The 19,394-nt window shown below is 37.1% G+C and overlaps 2 protein-coding genes across 2 annotated transcripts in view; both read left to right on the forward strand.

Moving 5' to 3' along the window:
• LOC311222510 (LIM zinc-binding domain-containing Nebulette) overlaps positions 1–19,394 on the forward strand; it is a 256,423-nt gene that overhangs the window by 170,061 nt on the left and 66,968 nt on the right. The gene's annotated exons all lie outside the window — the stretch shown is intronic.
• The window catches only part of LOC311206600 (nebulette-like), a gene marked incomplete at its 5' end in the record, with an annotated part of 54,890 nt that overhangs the window by 10,438 nt on the left and 25,058 nt on the right, over positions 1–19,394 (forward strand). Inside the window, 3 exon segments of the mRNA XM_084282041.1 lie at positions 6,264–6,374; positions 14,055–14,156; positions 15,862–15,963. Coding sequence (XP_084138167.1) covers positions 6,264–6,374; positions 14,055–14,156; positions 15,862–15,963 — 315 coding nt within the window.

A 19,394-nucleotide genomic window follows, 5' to 3' on the forward strand; every position in this document is an offset into this window, starting at 1 on the left:
GTTAGTGTTGGGGCCCATCCTGTTTAACATCTTTGTTGATAACTTGGATGAAGAAATTGAGTGTACTGTTGGTAAGTTTGCAGATGACACCAAGCTGGGGGGAAGTGTTGATCTGCCGGAAGGTAAGAAGGCCCTGCAGAGGGACCTGGACAGGATGGGTCAATGGGCAGAAGCCAATGGGATGAGGTTCAGCATGGCTAAGTGCCGGGTCCTGCACTTTGGCCACAACAACCCCATGCAGTGCCACAGGCTCAGGGCAGAGCAGCTGGAAAGCTGTGCAGAGGAAGAGGATCTGGGGGTGCTAATCAATGCTCACCTGAACATGAGCTGGCAGTGTGCCCAGGTGGCCAAGAAGGCCAAAGGCATCCTGGCTTGTACCAGGAACAGTGTAGCCAGCAGGACCAGGGAAGTGATTGTTCCCCTGTATGCTGCTCTGGTGAGGCCAGAGTACTTTGGGCCCCTCAGTACAGGAAGGACATCGAGGCCCTGGATTGTGTCCAGAGAAGAACTACAAAGCTGGTGAAGGGCCTGGAATACATCCTATGAGGAGCGGCTGAGGGAACTGGGGTTGTTTAGTCTTGAGAAGAGAAGGCTCAAAGATGACCTTATTGCTCTCTACAAATACCTGAAAGGAAGTTGTGAGGAGCTAGGGGTCAGACTCTTCTCACAGATAACTAGTGATAGGACTAGAGGGAATGGCCTCAAGTTGTGACAGGGGAGGTTTAGGTTAGAAATTATGAGACATTTCTTCTCAGAAAGAGCAGTCAGGCATTGGAACGGGTTGCCCAGGAAAGTGGTGGCATCACTGTACCTGGGGGGGGTGTGTGTTCAAGGAAACTGGCACTTAGTGACATGGTTTAGTGGGTGATGGTTGGACCAGATGATCTTGGAGGTCTTTTTCAACGTTAATGATTCTATGATTTTATCTCAATATTCATTCTCTCTCTATTTTTTTCCCCCCAAACAAGGGAAAATATAACAAAAGAAAACACAAATCTCAGGACAGCTTCTAGAGGAATTATTAGATTTAAAACAATGTTAAGGTTATAATAAGTAAACATAATAACATAAAGTATTTTACTTTTCATAGTTTGAAATGGAACATATACGTATGTATTGACTTTAAAGCAACACAGTAGCTAAAATAACATTAGTGTCACATTTCATTGTAAAGTGAATGATTAGAAGAATTACAGTAGAAATAAACTGAGAATTAAACTTTTATAACATTTTAAAACAGCTTGATTTATAAAACATTGGTTTACTAGTTTGTGACAGGATTTATTCCTGGATTAATTCCAAATGAGTACATTCTACTTCAGTTTACGCAAATGAGGTTAATTAACATCAGTGATATGGCAGAAAAGATAAATAACTGAGACTGAAAATGAATGCATTTGATTCATGGAAAAAACTTATAAGGAAAAGACTGACATTTTCATTTGATATTTTTGAAGCTTTTCTACAATCATCCAACAGTCACAGAGAAACAAATATGCATATAGGATGAGTTATATTAAAGCAGAACTTTTTCCTGTAAAATTCATTCCATCCCTGTAGGAATAGATGCATTATAAATCATAATCTACCATAAAACTTAAAGATACGCTGACACATTTTTCCAACTTGTGGTTACTGTTGCAATGGACCTGAATTTAATGCTACTTTGAGAGAGATCCTGGGGGATTTTCTAGTGGAAAATCTTCTCTACAGTATTCAAATCTAATCCATATTGTGCCTATCACTGTGGTACCTCAGTAGCTAATATAAGGATTTCAAATTTCATCTGGGTCAGAATATCGTAGAGAGGATTTCTGCTGCATCCTTCTTGCCAGGAGTGTAGATTTACAGGTCACCAATTCCGCAAGGGAAGACCAAGAGTACCTCACAGGGCGCAGAGGGAGCACAGCACTGGTTGGCTGCCATGACAGCCCTCTTGCAACAAGGCCCCTACAAGCCCAGAACTGCTTTCTCAGTTTTAAGAAGCAGATTTTAAATAGGTGCTTATTTCCTGAGATGAGAAAAATGTGGCTATGTGTCCTCCTTCCCATTCCTGTTAGAACAAGTTTACACGTTTGACTCCCTCATCATGCTCCTTGGATGCAAGGCCAGGTGCCCTTGTATCCAAACATCACAGGTGCTCTCTCACTCTGTGGTACTGTGTTCTTGGTGGGGCCTGTGGTCTCATCTGCCAAGCAGGTGTGCCAGGACTTGGGGATGTGGTGGTTTTACCACAGAGCAGAAGAAAGAGAACACCGACTCCCCTGCTGCTGCCTCCTGGCACGGGACTGCAGATGCTGGTCCGCTTCTGCCCCGTGACTTCCTACACAGATGTATGCTTGGCAAGTGGCCTCTCTCACGAATGTTTGGCCCTGACATGTTGCTGCAGTACTGCCACTGCCCAGCAGCTCCGTTTTCCTAGATCTAGCACAATTTATGAATTTTATGCACTCTTTCAGATCACATTGATGATTCAGGAACTTAGAGGCAACCAAGAAAAATTCCTTTTTCATTTTATTATTTATTTATTTATTTATTTATTTATTTTTTATGGCAAAAAGTTATTTCCTGTCTGCAGCTGCCTTTTGCTGTCGTCTCCAAAACAGATTGCTGTAGCACCACTTGTGTAGCAATTGCCATTGACTTCAGCGGAGCAAGAACTTTACTCTGTGGGATTCCAGCCATACAGTGTGAGCCAGTGCTTGCAGGATCTTACCATAACGGAGAGTACATCACCCTGGTGTCTCTGGTTTTCCTCCTGTGGAACTTTCTCCACATATTTGCTGTATAGATTCATGCTTATTTCCCTTTTCAAGATGTACAGGAAAGACTAAAACAAGACAGCCTCTTCTGGCTTTTATGTAAAGCCCATGTTTGCTTTTCTGTGTTTTACATAAAGCTGGCATGACAATAGGAATAAATATTCATAGAGAAGGAAACCCAAGCAGATTTTGGACAAAAAATAATGATGCTATTTATGGAAAAAGTGTTTCAGGAGAATTAAAATATGAAAATGAAGTTTCATAACCCCACATACTTGGGTGGCTTTTATCAGTTTCATGCTTTCCCTTAACAGAGAAAATTTGACTGTAATAATCTAAATGACTTTCTTGAGGGTGAGATTTTCCTCCCTCTCTCTCTTTTCATAGCTCTTCCCAGGGTAAGCCAGAGAGAGAATCTTTCTTCCCATGCATGAGTTGCCAGCCTGAAAACTCTCATGAGTTGCCATCCTTGCCAGCCTGAAAACTCTCACTAATGTCTCTGTTCTCTGAAAAAAAAAAAGAAAAAAAAAAAAAAAAAAAAAAAAGACTCATCTTGATTTTCCTGAGAGGAAATTGACATTTTATAGAAAAATCACAAACTTCCTGTGGAAAATATTTCTGAAGAAAATTTTCAGAACAATGCTAGCTTTGTGCCAAGTGTTTCTCCTGTCTGAACACCAGTATGAGTTCATAAGAGTTCTTCCTGGATATTTTTTTATGAGTTGTCACAAACAATGATAAAAATATTTAACATTGCTTGGGAGGGAAAAAAATAATGAAAAAAAAAAAGGTGTGTTTCATCATTTTATTTCTACCATAAGAAGAGATTGCAGAGTTTTTCTTATCTGAAAGGAGTAATCTAACGCAAACTGAAGGCAGTTTAATATTCCTTTGCACAGTGCAATATCTCAAATAGTAACTATATGTCAATGCTCAACAGCATTTTCTGTTTGTTTGTAAAGATGATAAACCAAAGGAATCTTAAGGAATATTTTCAACTTCTTACTTGTGGACAGATTCCTTCTTTTATGTTCAAATGTACTTTTGTTAGTATGATAAAACTATTTTTATGGTTTACTTCATCATTTACAATCATATTGTGTTACAACCGCATATGGTGAGTCAGAGTTAAGTTAAAAGAGCATAAAACCTTCCTTAATTCACCTCTTGCACACTGGTGTACAAGAGAGAGAAGGAAAATAAAAAATGAGTAGTTACAAATCAGTTCAAACTGAAGTCATACCTAAATAATGGAATTACTGAAATTATTAAATGTACTGCTCCAGAGCAAAGGTTACATGAGTGACCTGTTATTGATCTCTGTGGAGTACTTTTTCATATATGTATTTGGTAAATACAATTTCAAGCCTGGAAACTCAGTATGAAATGTGAAATAAATAGTAACATAAAACAGTAGTTTTAATAATATTAATGAAGTAATCCTTGTAAATATTTTTGCATATTTGCTTGGAACTGATTTAAAAATTTGGGAATATTTCTGCACAACTGTTCAAGACAAAACTAGACAGTTATTTAACTCGGCAGAATCTGTGATTCTTTCAAGGTTCCAAAGTCAGTTAATAAGATTAGTGTGAAAAGATTAGGAAGAATTTGGCTGTGAAATAGTGAATCAGGTATTCCTACATTAAGCTAAAGAAACAGTCTTATTTTTCCAAGATAGTGGAAAGTCAATTGCAATTTCTGTTAGTTTTCTTGTGGTGGGAGTTGATTGCTTTTGATTTTTGATGTCTTGGTTTCATAGCTCATACACCAACATAAAAATGTAGATGTTGACTGAGCAATGTGACAATGTATTGCAGTATATGTAAATTATAGAATTTCAGAAAAAAATAAAATGTCTGGGTTGGCTTCTCAGAATGGGAAGCATCTTAAAAGTGACCATTTCAAATGTGGAAAGTAGCAAAAACATTTTTGTGGCATATGTTTATATTGTTACTATACTTCTGCAGCTGATCTTCCTAAGGATCATTTACTTTGCCAGTTGCAAAACGTAATCAATATAGGGAGGTTATAGACATTTTGGTTGTTTCAATTTAAGTTGTATATCTTTCCCCAGAGACCTGATCATGTTGGATTTGCACTGTGTAAGCATATTTTAAACTTCCTAATTTGATGCTTTCATTTGTATAGTATCAGTGTAAATTAAACCCAAACAAACAAACATCAACAACAACAACAAAGAAAAAAAACAAAAACCAGCCAACCAAAAAAAACAAACCAAACCAAAACAAAACACCCCAAAACAACAAAACAAAAAAAACCTAAAAATACCTCCAAGCAGCCCTTTTTGTCTTAATCTTTCGGCATACATATCATCTTGTAATCTGAGATAGAGTAGATATTAATATATTGCCTCGGGCACCCTGATCTGTGATTCAGATGCAATCTTGCAGCCTTAAACATAAACAGATAAGTCATTTTCTCACAGTTCTAGTATCCTGTCCTAAAAGAGTGCGAATCACCACAATTAAGACTTCCCTCAAAACTTTCACAGTATTCTTTTATTGCTATTTAGGATTTTAGTTTCAAATCCTTCTCCTCCTGATCAGCTTTCAATCTTATTTAGTATTTGCTGTTTTCTTGGGGATTATTTTAATGCTTGCTCCTGAGAGCTCTATTAGAAAATGATTTTTCTCACTGCTTGCTGCTTTTTCAGGCATCTAAACCTGGTGAATTTTCTTAATGTAAGCCTAAAAGCTTATGACAAATCTAAGTGCAACATCAGCTTTTCAGGCAGTTCCACTATGTGAGTGTGTGTGTATGTAAGCATAGCAGAGTACAGTACAGGGAAATCTGGACGAATGCCCAACACTGAGCTCAGTTTCTATTGTAAAAATAAATTTGTTTATAAACTCACAATCCAATTCCATTTTCCTTTACCATGATGACAATTGAATGTAAATATTATTTTTCTTTGTGAACCTAGGGGCTAGTCCAAATGTGTATTGTGATAGTAATTTCCTAACAGTGGAGGAAATTGATGTTTGAGCTATGAGTATTTCATGTAAACCTGTTCACTTACAAGGCATGCACAAAATTCCCCCCCCCTTTTTTTTCCTGAACACAGGAAAAAAATGAAAATACTTTTCATTTTTGTTTGTGAATACTTATTTAGCTGACAGATTCATGTACGTTTTAAGGGAAAAAAAATAAATCCCTTATGCTATTCTCTGGGCTGTCTTCTCACCTTGTTAAGGTTAATATTCTGTTTCTGTATGTGTATATTTATTTTTCTTCCTCCTGCCTACTCATACCTCTGTTGCAATAGTAGACTTAGAGAAATCTCTCTGCTGCCTGTGCCTCATGTGTCTGTTTTGGGCAGAAACTGCTATTGTTTTAGGGTTCTAGTTCCATTAAGGAGTTTAATAATTTATTACATTTCTTCCTGAATACAGGCACACTACAATGCTAGGTTTAGTCCAGCTCATGATATTATACCTCCTCTATTGAGGTCACTAAAGCATGATGCTTTTTTTTCAGGTACTGTATAAACAAAAATATGATGCTGAGAAAGGAACTTCAGATTACGCACATATGAAGGAGCCTCCGGATATTAAGCATGCCATGGAAGTCAATAAACACCAGAGTGATGTAAGTACTCCCCCATCTGAAATCGGTTCATTTGTTTTGAGTTTATACATCTAGTGTAGCTAACTGCTATGAGATGAGCATGGAATATTTTCATATTTCATTAGTTCATTTTTCTTTACAGATGTGCTCTTAAATATTGTGGGACACAATGTGTGCATAAAATATGCTATGGGTAATGCCATGCAACTTATGATAAAGAGCATTGGAAGGTCATTTTAAACAATGAATAGCTATTTTTATTGTTATTAAATATTGCTGATACCAATTTAAAATAAAATTGTAAAAGAGATTTTCCAAATTAATGTGTACTTGTACTTTAAAACTGTATAAAGGTCTTTGTTTACAGGAGCAGCAGTGTGGCTTCAGTGTCTTACACTTTTAAAATAACATTTAGATTTTTTTTTAATAACATTTCTGTTTAGAGGAGAAAAGGGGGCTATTTCTGCACTGCTATTGCACACTTTTATGCACACGAATTACGTTGTTCCCACCTCATGAATACATATCCAAGTGAGCTCCAAAGAAAAATTTCAGACTGATTTTTATAGAATCTGATCCAGAGAGTTGTGTTTGATGCATGGTTCTAGCTTATGCCGTTGACCAAAATATTTGTTATCTTAGTTTACTTAAGTAATTTACAAATAAATTAGATTGTCTAGCTATATATTTTAGTGTTTTTTTTTTTTTTTCTTTTCCATTCTTTAAAAAACAAACAAAACCTGCTTGTTATCTTCCTGAAGTTCTCTGTTTTCACAATATAAAAACTTAATAATAGTTTTTTTTTTTTTTTTTTTTTTTCTTTTTTATTAAAGTCAGTTTTGATTTTTGTGGTCTTTTATGCTGTGCTCTATTTTTACAAACACCGATTTGAAGAAAAATATATGTTAGTCTTAGGTTTTGTATAAGTTTACTTATGAGAAAAGTAAATTTTAAGGGTCTCAAAGCCACTAAGAACAGCTGACACCTATAAAGTTGAACATAACCTTCAAAGTTATGATCAATTTCTATTCTGCTTAGGCAACAAAGTCAAGGCAGGTAAGTATATGATTTTATGACTCTCTTGTTTCTCAGACAAATGGGACATTTTTTGCTTCTAATAATATAGAAAATGAAGCTTAGGTGTTCATTTTGAATTATCTTAAGTTTACCCTATCTTCCATACTGAGAGTGTAACAAACACTCATAGGTTATGCAGGCTGAAAGCTAAATGTCAATGTTAGATGTATGTCCATGTGTGTAGAACCTTGACAGCTGGCTGCTGATTAAAAGGCTGCTGGAAAACTTCAGGGAAGCATTATGTTTGAAGAATAACTTTTTCTTCTGCTGGGAAATACCTGAGTTGGAACTCCCAGAAGTGATTTGCAACCTGCCTTGATTACAGAATTCCCTCTTCCTGTTAAATTCTGGCCATCTCCGCTGCTAGAAGCATCAGGATATCAGACTGACAGAAGATGTGAGCTGGGAATGTGAACTTCCCTCCACATAAGCATGGGTTTGTTTTTACCTAACCCTAGGAATGATTGCAGACTATTAGGGAAGGAAATAACATTGGGAAGAGAGACTGGAATCCCTCTCAGAGTAGTTAGTGGGACCAAGAGGAATGTGAGACTAGTTTTGGAATCAAATTCGTCATGGTCTGTGGATTAGTGTGCTAGTGCAAAACCCATTCCCCTTTTACAGCTGTACATCACCTGCTAACAGAAGGAGAGCAGGGTACAGATGTGAGAGTAAATTAAGTTCAGTTGTTTCGTCGTCTTTCACTCTTAAAACAATAAAAGAATGAAATGAAGGCAAACATAGGAGGGAAGGATAGGAGGGATAAATGAGAACTTCTAGCAGCATGTTAAAATAATTAAAATATATGATGGAAGGTGTTTTCAGCCTGAACAAGCTTAAAAAAACTAAGCAAACAAAACCTCTAAATCCAACATAAAACTCTAACCAGTTAGTTTCATCTATTTAAGAAGAGATTCTTTCTGGATGCTCACAGGGAGCTTTAGTGCAATGGGGATATATCTCTATCACACATAAAGTTATGTAAGTCCAGTTATTGTTCATCAGTTACACAACTCCTGTGGGTAATTGAGCACCATGCTGAATATAGGCTGTGGATTTCTTGCTTTACAAGTAAAGGTTTAATTAAGAGCTGCATGAGTTTTCATCTGTAAGTCAGAGTATGGCATAACAAGCATCCCAAATATGGAGTATTTTTCTTTTAGAATGTAGGCTATTTGTAGAATCACATTTTTGAAAGTGCAGTGTAAAAAGAGGGAATAGAAGGACAAAGCTCTTTTATCCACCACTCAGTACCATATACCTATGGGAGCAGAATGCATGTTTACCTACAATGGTCTGCCAACTCAATTCAACCCTTACATGCAGGGTTTGCATCTAATAGGATTAGGATGTGTTTAAGACTATTTACTCAGCCTTAAAATAAGGCTGACATTTATACTCAACTCTGTGAAGTGTGCAATTTCCTTTAAAAATTAAGACTGTATTCAACTTACAATACATTTGTGCTGACATTTTGAAACTGTCATGTGCTGTAGGCCTTCACACCACTTTGAATATCATTAACACGCTGTATAAGCGTGGGTTGAAGCTGCATAATAGGGAAATACTGTAAAATCTCCTGAACAACGTGATCATGTATAAGAAAAACATTTTTCTCTTCATTCTTCCACAGAAGAAAATTGCTCTCAAAAGAACAAAAGTGACTTTTTTAATGATAGGGAATTTACTTGAAAAATAATTTAGATACTACACAATGCTTTAGTGAAAGCATGTTTATCCAAGCCAGAGTACTTTTATCTATAAATTATGTTTCTGTTTTGTGAAGCCAATATTAATTATGTGACCTGGGCATGCAAAATCGTTTGGAGAACTGTGAAGTAGGGACCATCAACCTTCTTTGTGCTTGGCTAATGTCATTTGTCTCTTCTGGAAATTTCCAAACTTGGGACCAACATTAGGTGGTGTTGTGTAGAAAACTGTCTGGTCACAAAACAGTAGTTCTTCATCGGTGTAGCCGAGGATCAAATGGATGGAAGAAAAAAAGAAATTGAACAGTGAAATGATATTCCATTTGGGTTTCTGAAGAAAGGAAAGTACTTGCTGTGTTTTGCTTGGGTAGAAGCTGCACACAGCATTTGGTGAATATAGTCAAAGCTGCAGATACCATTTTTTTTCTGTTCTGTGACCTGGTCCATCACTGATCATTACGAATAGCAAAACAGTATTATTTATTTATGTAGCAGTTTATATAGAGTGTTGTTAAAATTAGTGATTTTCCTTGCAGTGTTACCCTGTATGAAATAGCTAACTGGTGTTCCGATTTTACAAACAGCAAAACAGAATCATCTATGGGCATTTAAAAAGTAGTTTGAAGTTCTGAGGTTGGAGCCACATATATATATGTGGTCTTTGCAGTCCAAATGATGTCAGAGGCCATAATTTTAAATGTTCCATTGACCTCTATATTTGAATACTTAAGAAGCCTGTATTGTCTTAAAGTACACTTTTTCCATATTTGATATATTGCACAGTCACAATCCACACACACACAAAAAATACATTCTTTCTGATAAGACAAAATCAGCAGATCTTAAACTTGATGTGCTTAAGCACCATCAATACCAAGATGTTGACGTTTGTTTTGATGCAGATCATCTTAAAGTCAAGCTTCTCCTGGATCTCTGTTCTGCATTTGCATTAGAAAAAATCACCTTTCACTGACTAACTTTCTGCTGACAGTGGTTGTCAACAGCAGGTCCCCCTGGACCACTTCCAACTGGTGCTGAAAATGATGTGTTTACTCCTGATGTAATTGGGACCAATCAATTTTCAAGCCCATTACTGGAAAGGATGACTGCATCAATCTGTAATGGGCCAGAAATGTGTTTGTCTCTTCTACATGAGCCGGGAAACAGTTTTCAACACCATTTGAGTGGGGATCAGAAAAGCTGTTGCCAATGATGATTGTCACCAGTTAGTCATTTTCTTAGTGTTGATGGACCCCAAAGTGCAGATGAGAGAAAAGGGGGCAGAGACACCAACGACAGACCATTAGTAAGTGGACTTGCTTCTATTTAAAAATACTAAGCAGGGACAAACAGTAAGAGACAAATTATTTTACAGGTAGGTGTACTCAACTCCTTGCTGACTTTGTGAGTGGATTTCAAGAGGGCAAAATGTGTCCCTATCTACTTGTGCACATATTGGTAATTTGATAAATATAGATTGGAGTAGCTTTGGAATTGGAATAGACAAAAGATTGCAAGAAAGATCTTAGTCTCTTAAGCCTAAGTGTGCTTGGTTTTAGCAGAAGTTCCCATTTGTTTGACAATTCGAGATGTTTTGCAGCCTTGTTCAAAATGTGTTTCCTGTGCAATGTTGTAGTGCATCCCAATGAACTGGTGCCACCGTGAAAGGTGAAGCACCTTCAGGACCATTAGCTGGAGTAAATAGACCCGCACGTTTATCCTAAGTGGACCTTATGCCTTTTCAGAAGAGCTGGAGCTTTGGCCCTATTAAAATCAGTCTGCTAATTATAAGCAGGCCCTGAATATTTTCCATGCTTTGCAAAAAATAATAGTTCAGGGTGTGTAATCAAATTTGGGATTAAAGATGCTAAGTGGCTTTTGTTGAGATTATCATTAGTTCATTAGTTTTATGGATGCTTTAAAAAAAATCACTTTTTATTGTCATTTCAAAATAGGTAGAAAAAAATAGGGTAGAAAAACACTTCAAATCTAGTTGTTGCTTGCAATTTAGTACTTGCATCTTCAAAACTAGAGATGACAGAAGTCTTTTCCTTTTTGTACCTACTTCTTTCTTGCTCAATTTTCCCACTGGTCTCTGTTTAGGTCATTCCCTGCTGCTCTTATGTTGTTAGCATATTAGTTACTTTTTCCTGTATGTTGGCCAGTTTGAGCAGATGTTTCACAGACTTGTAGTCCTCGCAAAACGGAGCAATTCTAGAGCATCTAGTGATGGTTTTGGTAGAACTTGAGCATCCCCTTGAAGTGAAGATTGAGTAAGGGCATTGTGTAATTCCTGGAGGTGCTAGTCAGGGTCTGAGCCTCTTGCTAATTGTTTGTTCAGGGGCTGAACAAACCCAGGAGAAAAGATAGCCCCTTCCCTGGGTGTTTCTGCTATTTCGTTTCCTGCTGCTTTCCTTTATTTTTCGCTTGACCAGGCTGCTCTTTCTCTTTTCCCCTCTCATAGGCATCTCCACCTCCCATCTTCTTGGTACCTATGGGTGTACACACCATGCTGTCTGCTTTGCTGTTTCTACATCTGTTCCCTTGCTCTTATGGAATAGCTTTCCTTTTACTGGTCTAACATAGCACTATAAAAAAAAATCACTAGATGGAACAGAATAGCAGCTGTGTAATAGAGGCCAGCACACTGTCCCAATGGGAAAGGGTCAGCATCCAGGGATTGAGGTTATTCAGGAAATGGGAAACATATTTTTTCTTTCTTTGGCCTACCTCTGACAAACTACTGTTCTGCTGCATAACATTTTTATTCTCACCGGAGTATGACAAGCTGCAGAATGGAGCAAATATATATTGCAGACATTTGTAAAATGTTAGATGACTTTCCCTCAGACATAAGTAATAGGTATACTGGTTTAGGTGCAGGAAGAATAATAATTCACTCAGGGAAAGCTATAGCAATTGGCCTTGCATCTAATATAATTGAAAATGGTGAAATATAAAGGACTGTCACTGTCTTATTCCCTCCCTCCCCCCCCCCAAAATTAACCACAATCCATTATTTCATGTACTATATGATCATGTCATTTGGGAGCAATAATTGACCACATTTCCTCAACTTTATCACCACTATTCTTGATTCTCTGTTGTTAAATTCACTCCATTCCTAATTTCTATTTTGAGCACATATGCTGGCCTTTAATTTGCAATTTACATGGATGATAGGGTGCTATTCAGAAACCTGTTTCTGCTGCCTCTGTGGTTTTCACCTCACCTCATGTGGTCATTAGGATGAACAGCATATAATTAACTAAACTCATGTAAAGCCCTGAATTGCAAATACTTGTCTGTACATCTAGTGTCTTAAAAAAAACCAAACAAAAAACAACAACAAAACAACAACAACAAAAAAAATGAACCAAACCAAAACTTCCAGTGGTTTTAATGAGCTATAAGAAACAGCTTTTATTATATTGGTAGGTGATACTTTGAGCTATATTAATTCTTTTTTTTTTTTTTTTTTTTTTTTTTTTTAATCATTGATTAAACTTGTGTGCCACTCGTAGGTTAAAAATTATAAGATCTATCTGTGGGCAAACAGCCAACAGAGCGAAGCCCATTTAGCTTGTCTACTTAGCTGAAGCCATATGGATGCAAAATGACTTCCCTGTTGCCTACAAAATATATGCCCTAAAGTAATTTTTTAATTATTTTTTTAATATAACATTTCTACGAATTATATTTGTCACTAGGTATTCCACTTTATGATTGACAGACTTGCAGTTCAATATGTTGCACTGTGTCCGTAGTAAAACTGCACTGGAAACAGGAGACAGATACACAGGTTATTATAAGTGAAGCTTCAAGCCGAGGGAACCTCTTGGGACGTTTTTGATGGTGAAATACAATTTTGGGAGGTCAGTTAACTGTTAATAAGCAGAAAAATAGTCTAAAAGACTGTCTGATAAAATAGGAATTATTCTGATGCTTTCTGTCTCCTGTTGACTTTGTTCTCCAACTTCTGCATGGAACTTCAACTTGTCAGACACTTTTGAATACTAGGGTTGATTTTCTTAGATTTCATTAAGACGACAGCTCTTGGGAATTGGCTTGGATTGACACACATGCAATATGGCAAGGTAGGGAAAAAAGTCTATAGACCTAGAGTAGGGAAAAGAAAGAAAACTTGTGATCTGGGAGCTTTGGAGTGTCTCTGACATCGAGGCAGTTTCTGCAGGCAGTTTGCTAAAGGGATAATTTTTGGGCTCTTCTACTTGTGGTTTAGTGTTCTGGCCAAAGTCTTCTAAGCTCATTCATTATTATAGTGGCCTCTGAATAAACAGAAAAATCCAGTCTTGTACTCCACATGCTGGAACACTCAGCCTCCTTGTTCCCATGATTGTGTAAAGTAGCAGATGAGTGGAGCTGGGAGAAGTCTGGGGTGCTGGGGTGGAGTTGTGTCATTTAATTACATACCAGATACATGACTGCCTGTTACTGAGAGACGTTCACCGTGGTAGAATTACAGTTTCTCCACAGTGTAACTGTGATCCTTGGTGCTTAATATCATAGAGGTATTAGTTTATATTAAAAAAGGTATAGCACAGAAAAAACAAACAAACAAAAAACACAAAAAGCTGTCCTCTTAGAATTCCTCTGAAATTCAATGATGAAACCTAATATTTGGGTCTTCACAGTGCTTTCATTTTCTACTGTGCTTCTAAGCCAAAAATGTTTTTCATTTTAATACTATATTTTATGCTTTTGAATGTCTTCTTTATTCTGTTAACCTGTGTGTGGGTCTTAATAAATAATCTCTGTCAAGAAGGACTGTGTTAGAATAAATTAGGTGGTGTTTTAGTGAATTTCGTGGCTGAGTTGATAGATCATTTGAAGATGATTTATAAATTTCAAACTTTTCATTTGTTTTAAACATTTTTTGTTATTATTTTGACAGGTGTCATATAGAAAGGATGTGCAAGATACTCATAGATACACTGAAGTGCTGAACAGGCCAGACATAAAGATAGCCACCGAGATAACAAAGATAATAAGTGATGTATGTTCTTTTGTTATTCTATTTGTATTTTTTAGACATTATTTTATTTTATTTTATTTTATTTTATTTTATTTTATTTTATTTTATTTTTATTTTATTTTATTTTATTTTTTTTCCAATTTCAGTAAGATTCAAATTCCAAGATTCAGTAAGAATGCTGCTGAAATTTTCAGACTTCCTAGCAAGAGAAGAAAACATGGCATGCTAAATCTGATATGGAGAACTAGTGGGGGGATGGCTTGCTTGGAATGTCACAAAATTGAGTTGCTTCTGTTTTGATGTTAACAGTTTGACATTTGCAAGCATTGATGACTGAAGACAATGTTAAGCTTACCAAATCTCATTTTGTCTTGGACTTGTTAATAATAATGATTCTAAAAAGAAGTCGTGCTAGTGTGCATTACTGCACTTCAAAAGACACACAAGACCTCTGTTCACCCCAGTACAAGAGAAGTGTCCATGCCAGGACTCCCTTTCCTCCTTCTGTGTCAGCTGACAATGGTAGGGAAATGCAATCTCCCACTGTCCTTGTGAGAGCCATGTGAGCATATCGCCTCTTGCACATGGCTCTCCTTCCCATACCCTGGTCTCAAATTCTTTTCCCTCCTACTTTGACATCTGCTAAGGGATAGGTCAAGAAGCAGTTTGAGAAGCAGTAATGTGTGATGCTGTTTAATATTTTAATGTAGACAATATACACATTAGAAGTTCTGAGCTGAGATTTTCAACAATGGCTAAATTTCATCTGAGACTAATTAGGCATCTCTTATGGAGAGGTGTCTCTTACAGAAAGACAGCTTTAAGGGACATAAGGGTTCACCTTTCGGACACTCAGCATTTTCTGAAAACCAAAATCTCCTACTAAGTCTTACGTTCTATGCCCAGAATTCTGAATTGCTCTAAAAGCTACTTAGAGTGGCTTTGGGTCTTTTCTTTCTCTCTGTTGTTATGACATGTCCTTGCTGATTCACAGTGCCTGAGTAATGTAAGAAACCTGCTTTATGCAATGGTAATTTAGTTTGTGATATTGCAAAGAACCTATTGTCGGTTCATCTGTACTGTTTTCTAATGCATTTTGGAAAAAAAAAGAAAATGCAGCAATTTGCATGGGAGGTAGTTCAGCTGGAAAGATCATGTAACACCAGCCTTATGGGACTAAGTCCTCTCTGTTACACCAATGCAACCTTACTGACACCCAGCAAGATTACAGTGCTAAAACTGAGAGTGGAATTTGACCTGTATTTCAAAAACACTGCCCCTCAGCCTAGTTTTGTTTCAAGGCTGTTTTCAACCACTACAAATAATCTTGTGTAAACTGCAGACCATGTCTTAAGAAATGCTGAGCCATTGTAACTCATTCTGCCTTGATTGGGAGCAGTAAGTGAACAGTATTTCTCAGGCTTAACCTGTGCATTTTGTTAAAGTTTAATTTTATGAATGCTTTGCATTGTGTTTTACAATAAATACATGTAAATACTATGCTTTTAATGAGGTGAAGTGTGAGAAGGGCTTTTTTTCTGAGCTAATTATAATATTACTGAGAGTAGTGTCAATGCAGATCACTAAATGAGACTAGCTTTTCTACTAGCTGTAGTGCTTACATTTCTCTTGGAAAAAACAACTAAAACAAAACAAAAAGAAACAAAACACAAAACCAAACAATTTAATAGTGATTTGTATTCGTTTTTATGATTTTTTTTTTAAGGCTGAGTACAAAAAAGGAAGGGGGGAGATGAATAAGGAGCATGCTGTACTTGGAAGACCGGATTTTGAACATGCTAAGGGAGTTTCTAAACTTCTAAGCCAAGTAAGATTTTCTGACATTTTACAATGACTTCATTCAGATATCTCATTGCTACTAATGCAAGAAAATATTTAGATTTTTAGATGATTATCTCTAATTGCATGAAGATTATGTTCTCAAACCCTTTTCATATGGTGTTGTAATGACTGGTAAATTTAAGATTCCTAGGAAACAGAATATACATTTTATGCAAAAATACAGTGAACTTTGACTGTTACAACTCATCTTTGGTGGAGATGGTGTATATTTATATACATTATCTAGGATTTCTAACTGTATGCAATTTAGAGTCAAATTTTGCTACTCATTCAATTTGAGTGGAACCTTACCCTGTGATTAATCCCACTGAAGTAACTGGGGTCTTTTGTGAAACTGCTTGCTAATGTGAGTAATGGGATCTGAATTTGACCTGACATGTAAACTGCCCGCCTTCCTTCCCCCTGAAAATGAACCTTTTATGTACTACTTTCTGTTATATATTAACAAAAAAAAAAAAAAAAATTTTAAAAGAAAGATAGAAAAATGAAGAAACTGCTTTTGTCCATAACTTGAAAGAAAGCTGGAGACACAAATATTCCCTCTTTTCCTCTTATGAGTCTTTTACTGCTCCAGATCAACCTCATATCATGAGAAGGGATTTCTGACTTGCAGTCAAAAAGTTCTTTTAGTTCCTTGCATAATCCTTGCTAGTAATCCTCAGAACTATACTCATGAGTTTTGTAAACCCAGGAGCAAATTCCATCCTCATGTATGAGGAGGATAACCCCCTTTTATTGGAGAAGGCCATGTCGTTTTTCCCACAACTAGAAAAAAACAACTGGAGGAATGTATAGACCAGAACAGTCACTATCAGCATTGTGTAAAAACTCCTTGTGATTTGTCAAGATGGTAAAAGTCTTCCCTAGAACTAGGACAAAATAAGAATAATAAGACATAGAGAACAAGCTCCAGAACAGTGCACTCACTGTCTGCCTGCAAGAGGCTAAGCTTCTTTTGATATCACCAGACATAGCCCTCAGATACGTACTACCTGACTTCCTGTTTTATACTGGACCGTGGTTAACTGAAGTGGTCTTTTGTGTTTATCATAATGCAGGCTGGGAAGTTAGCCTGTGTTTTCTAGGAAGAGTCAGTTCTATGCTGTTCAGACCTCAGTGTCACTTCTAGAGAAGGGAATTTTTTGTCTTAGTCATGTTTAAGACTTCATCTCTAGATTTAGTGTGTAGCATTCTTTATTTCTACCTAATGGCTATCTACATATTCCTTTCTTTGCATCCCGTTTCAGAACCTAGTGGGCTTGCAGCTGCCTGTTGTCACAAAGAGGAAAAAAGCAGGACCCTTTCTGATAGACCTTCAATCTCACTACACCTGGTATCAGTGAGGTTGTGACCAACAATTGCACCAATCAAAAACTACCAGCTGAGTCATAGGGGTCCTGCAGGCTGGTGTTGTGGCAGTTGCATCGTAGGCTAATCAGTGCACTTTTAATCTCATTTTTATTAGATGTGGATTTTCTCTTGGACAATACATGCTTTATCTGCAAAATTAGTAGCTTTATCATAGTCTCTTCGCTACCAGGGGCAGGGATGGCTGCTGTTCCTGGTGAGATCTGTCTGCAGAAGAGAGCATTTGGTATGGGATTTTAACTTCTTTAGGGAGTCCAAATAGTGTAGGAGGTGTGGCAGAAAGAGAGGAGCAGTTGATATAATGTAGCCTGCAGTCTATTTGTAAAGATGATTATTAGTCCTTGGTGGTCCAACCTTTGCAGCCACACTCTGGCCAACTGGAGCTCAGTTTTGGCATGCTTCCATCCTTTTTCCTCCCCTCAGTCTACACTGATGAATAGAATTGAATAGAATAGTTCAGTTGGAAGGGACCTTCAAAAATCATCTAGTCAACTGCCTGATGAGGCTGCTTGCAGTGTGTGTGAAGGGCCACATACTTTTAAAAAGGGAGCAGGGCACTTCCAAAAAGCATCAGGCTTTGGCCTGACACTCTGCTGCCATCCATCTGCATCAAGCAGCACGGAGGTTGTAAGTACCAGGCTGCTTTCAGCAGTGGGGAGGTGCATTCAGCGATTCCCCACCTCCTCTGGAGGAAAGTCAGTGGCCATGAGTTGTCTAACATTTTTATATATTATTTGAATCATTATAACACTTAGACATGCTGACTATAAATCAAGAGCATCCTGTACAACCACAGAAAAATGATGATGACCCCTGTCTGTGGAGCAGGGTGATGGGGCAGGATGAGGAATGCACCTGTGCTGTAGGAAAGGAAGCACCCTAAATGTGGGTCAATCTTGTCAGTCCTCTTTGTGCAAGGATTGAGAAGCAGGCTTGTAACAATTACAAGATTTAAAAAATAGTAAACCTAATGATCTCTTTATTGTCTCCAGACTTTCTGGTCTTTAGGGCTTCCCTTTCTTTCTCAGCAAATAGGAGCACTAGAAACTTTTTGTGCTGAAAGTTGATAATCTCCCTTAATAGCATGAATCTATAAGCTGCGACATGTGGAGAAATATTAGTTATTTGACCCTCACAGTAAATTTGCAAAGTTGACAATTCTGATGGATGTAATGGGAAGAGAAGATGATAACATGTTTTAATGTAGTGCATATGGGTAGGTAATTTAGGGAGTATAGAGAACAGGAGCAAGAAGAGGTCAGGCAGTGTGGGTGTAACGAAGGGAGAAAGCAATCAATGCAAGCAGGAAGGCAAACAAAGTGAAGAAAATAGTGTTAATGTTTGACTGGTACTCAAGGCTGTACCAAATCAGTGTACCATCTCTCTCTCTCTTTCTCTCTCTCTCTTTTTAAACAAAGCTTTTGACAACAGCAGCATAAAAAATACCAGCTCCAGCTCCCAGTACTAGTATATTTACCCACAGCACACAGTAACCACTTTCTGTTGGTTTGAAACCAAATTTAAAACATAAACTGCGTTAGCCTTTGTGAAAACATGAAGTTTGTCAGTTTGCTGAATGTACATTGTATACTTCTTTTGTATTTTTTTTTTTAAATAGAAACAAGCTCTGATGTGTTCTTTATGTCATCTAATGCATTTTATTAGCTTTTACTAAGAGCTGCTGATATGAAATATTCCTCTTTTGTTGTTTAGTGATAGGTTTTATGATAAATAATTTCGGATATACATATTTTATGCTGGATTTGGTGCTTATTGTTTCATGGATAATACTTGTTAGAGGTAGATTTTTTTTTCTTCCTAGATACACCTTTTCTAAGATTTTCACAGTCTAAGATTTTCACAGTCTTTCTTTGCTTTAAACTCTGCTAGTGCTTTTAGCAACCAGTATTTTAATTTAGCTCTTTGTTTATGTTGCATTTCCTTCAATGTGCTCTGACAGGTTTTCAGTTTTTAATATGTTTTCATATGGTCATGAGGAAATGCTTTAGCTGCAAGTGTCTGCTTCAT

The sequence above is a fragment of the Netta rufina genome, assembly GCF_964035555.1.
Source record: "Netta rufina genome assembly, chromosome: 2".
Taxonomy (NCBI): domain Eukaryota; kingdom Metazoa; phylum Chordata; class Aves; order Anseriformes; family Anatidae; genus Netta; species Netta rufina.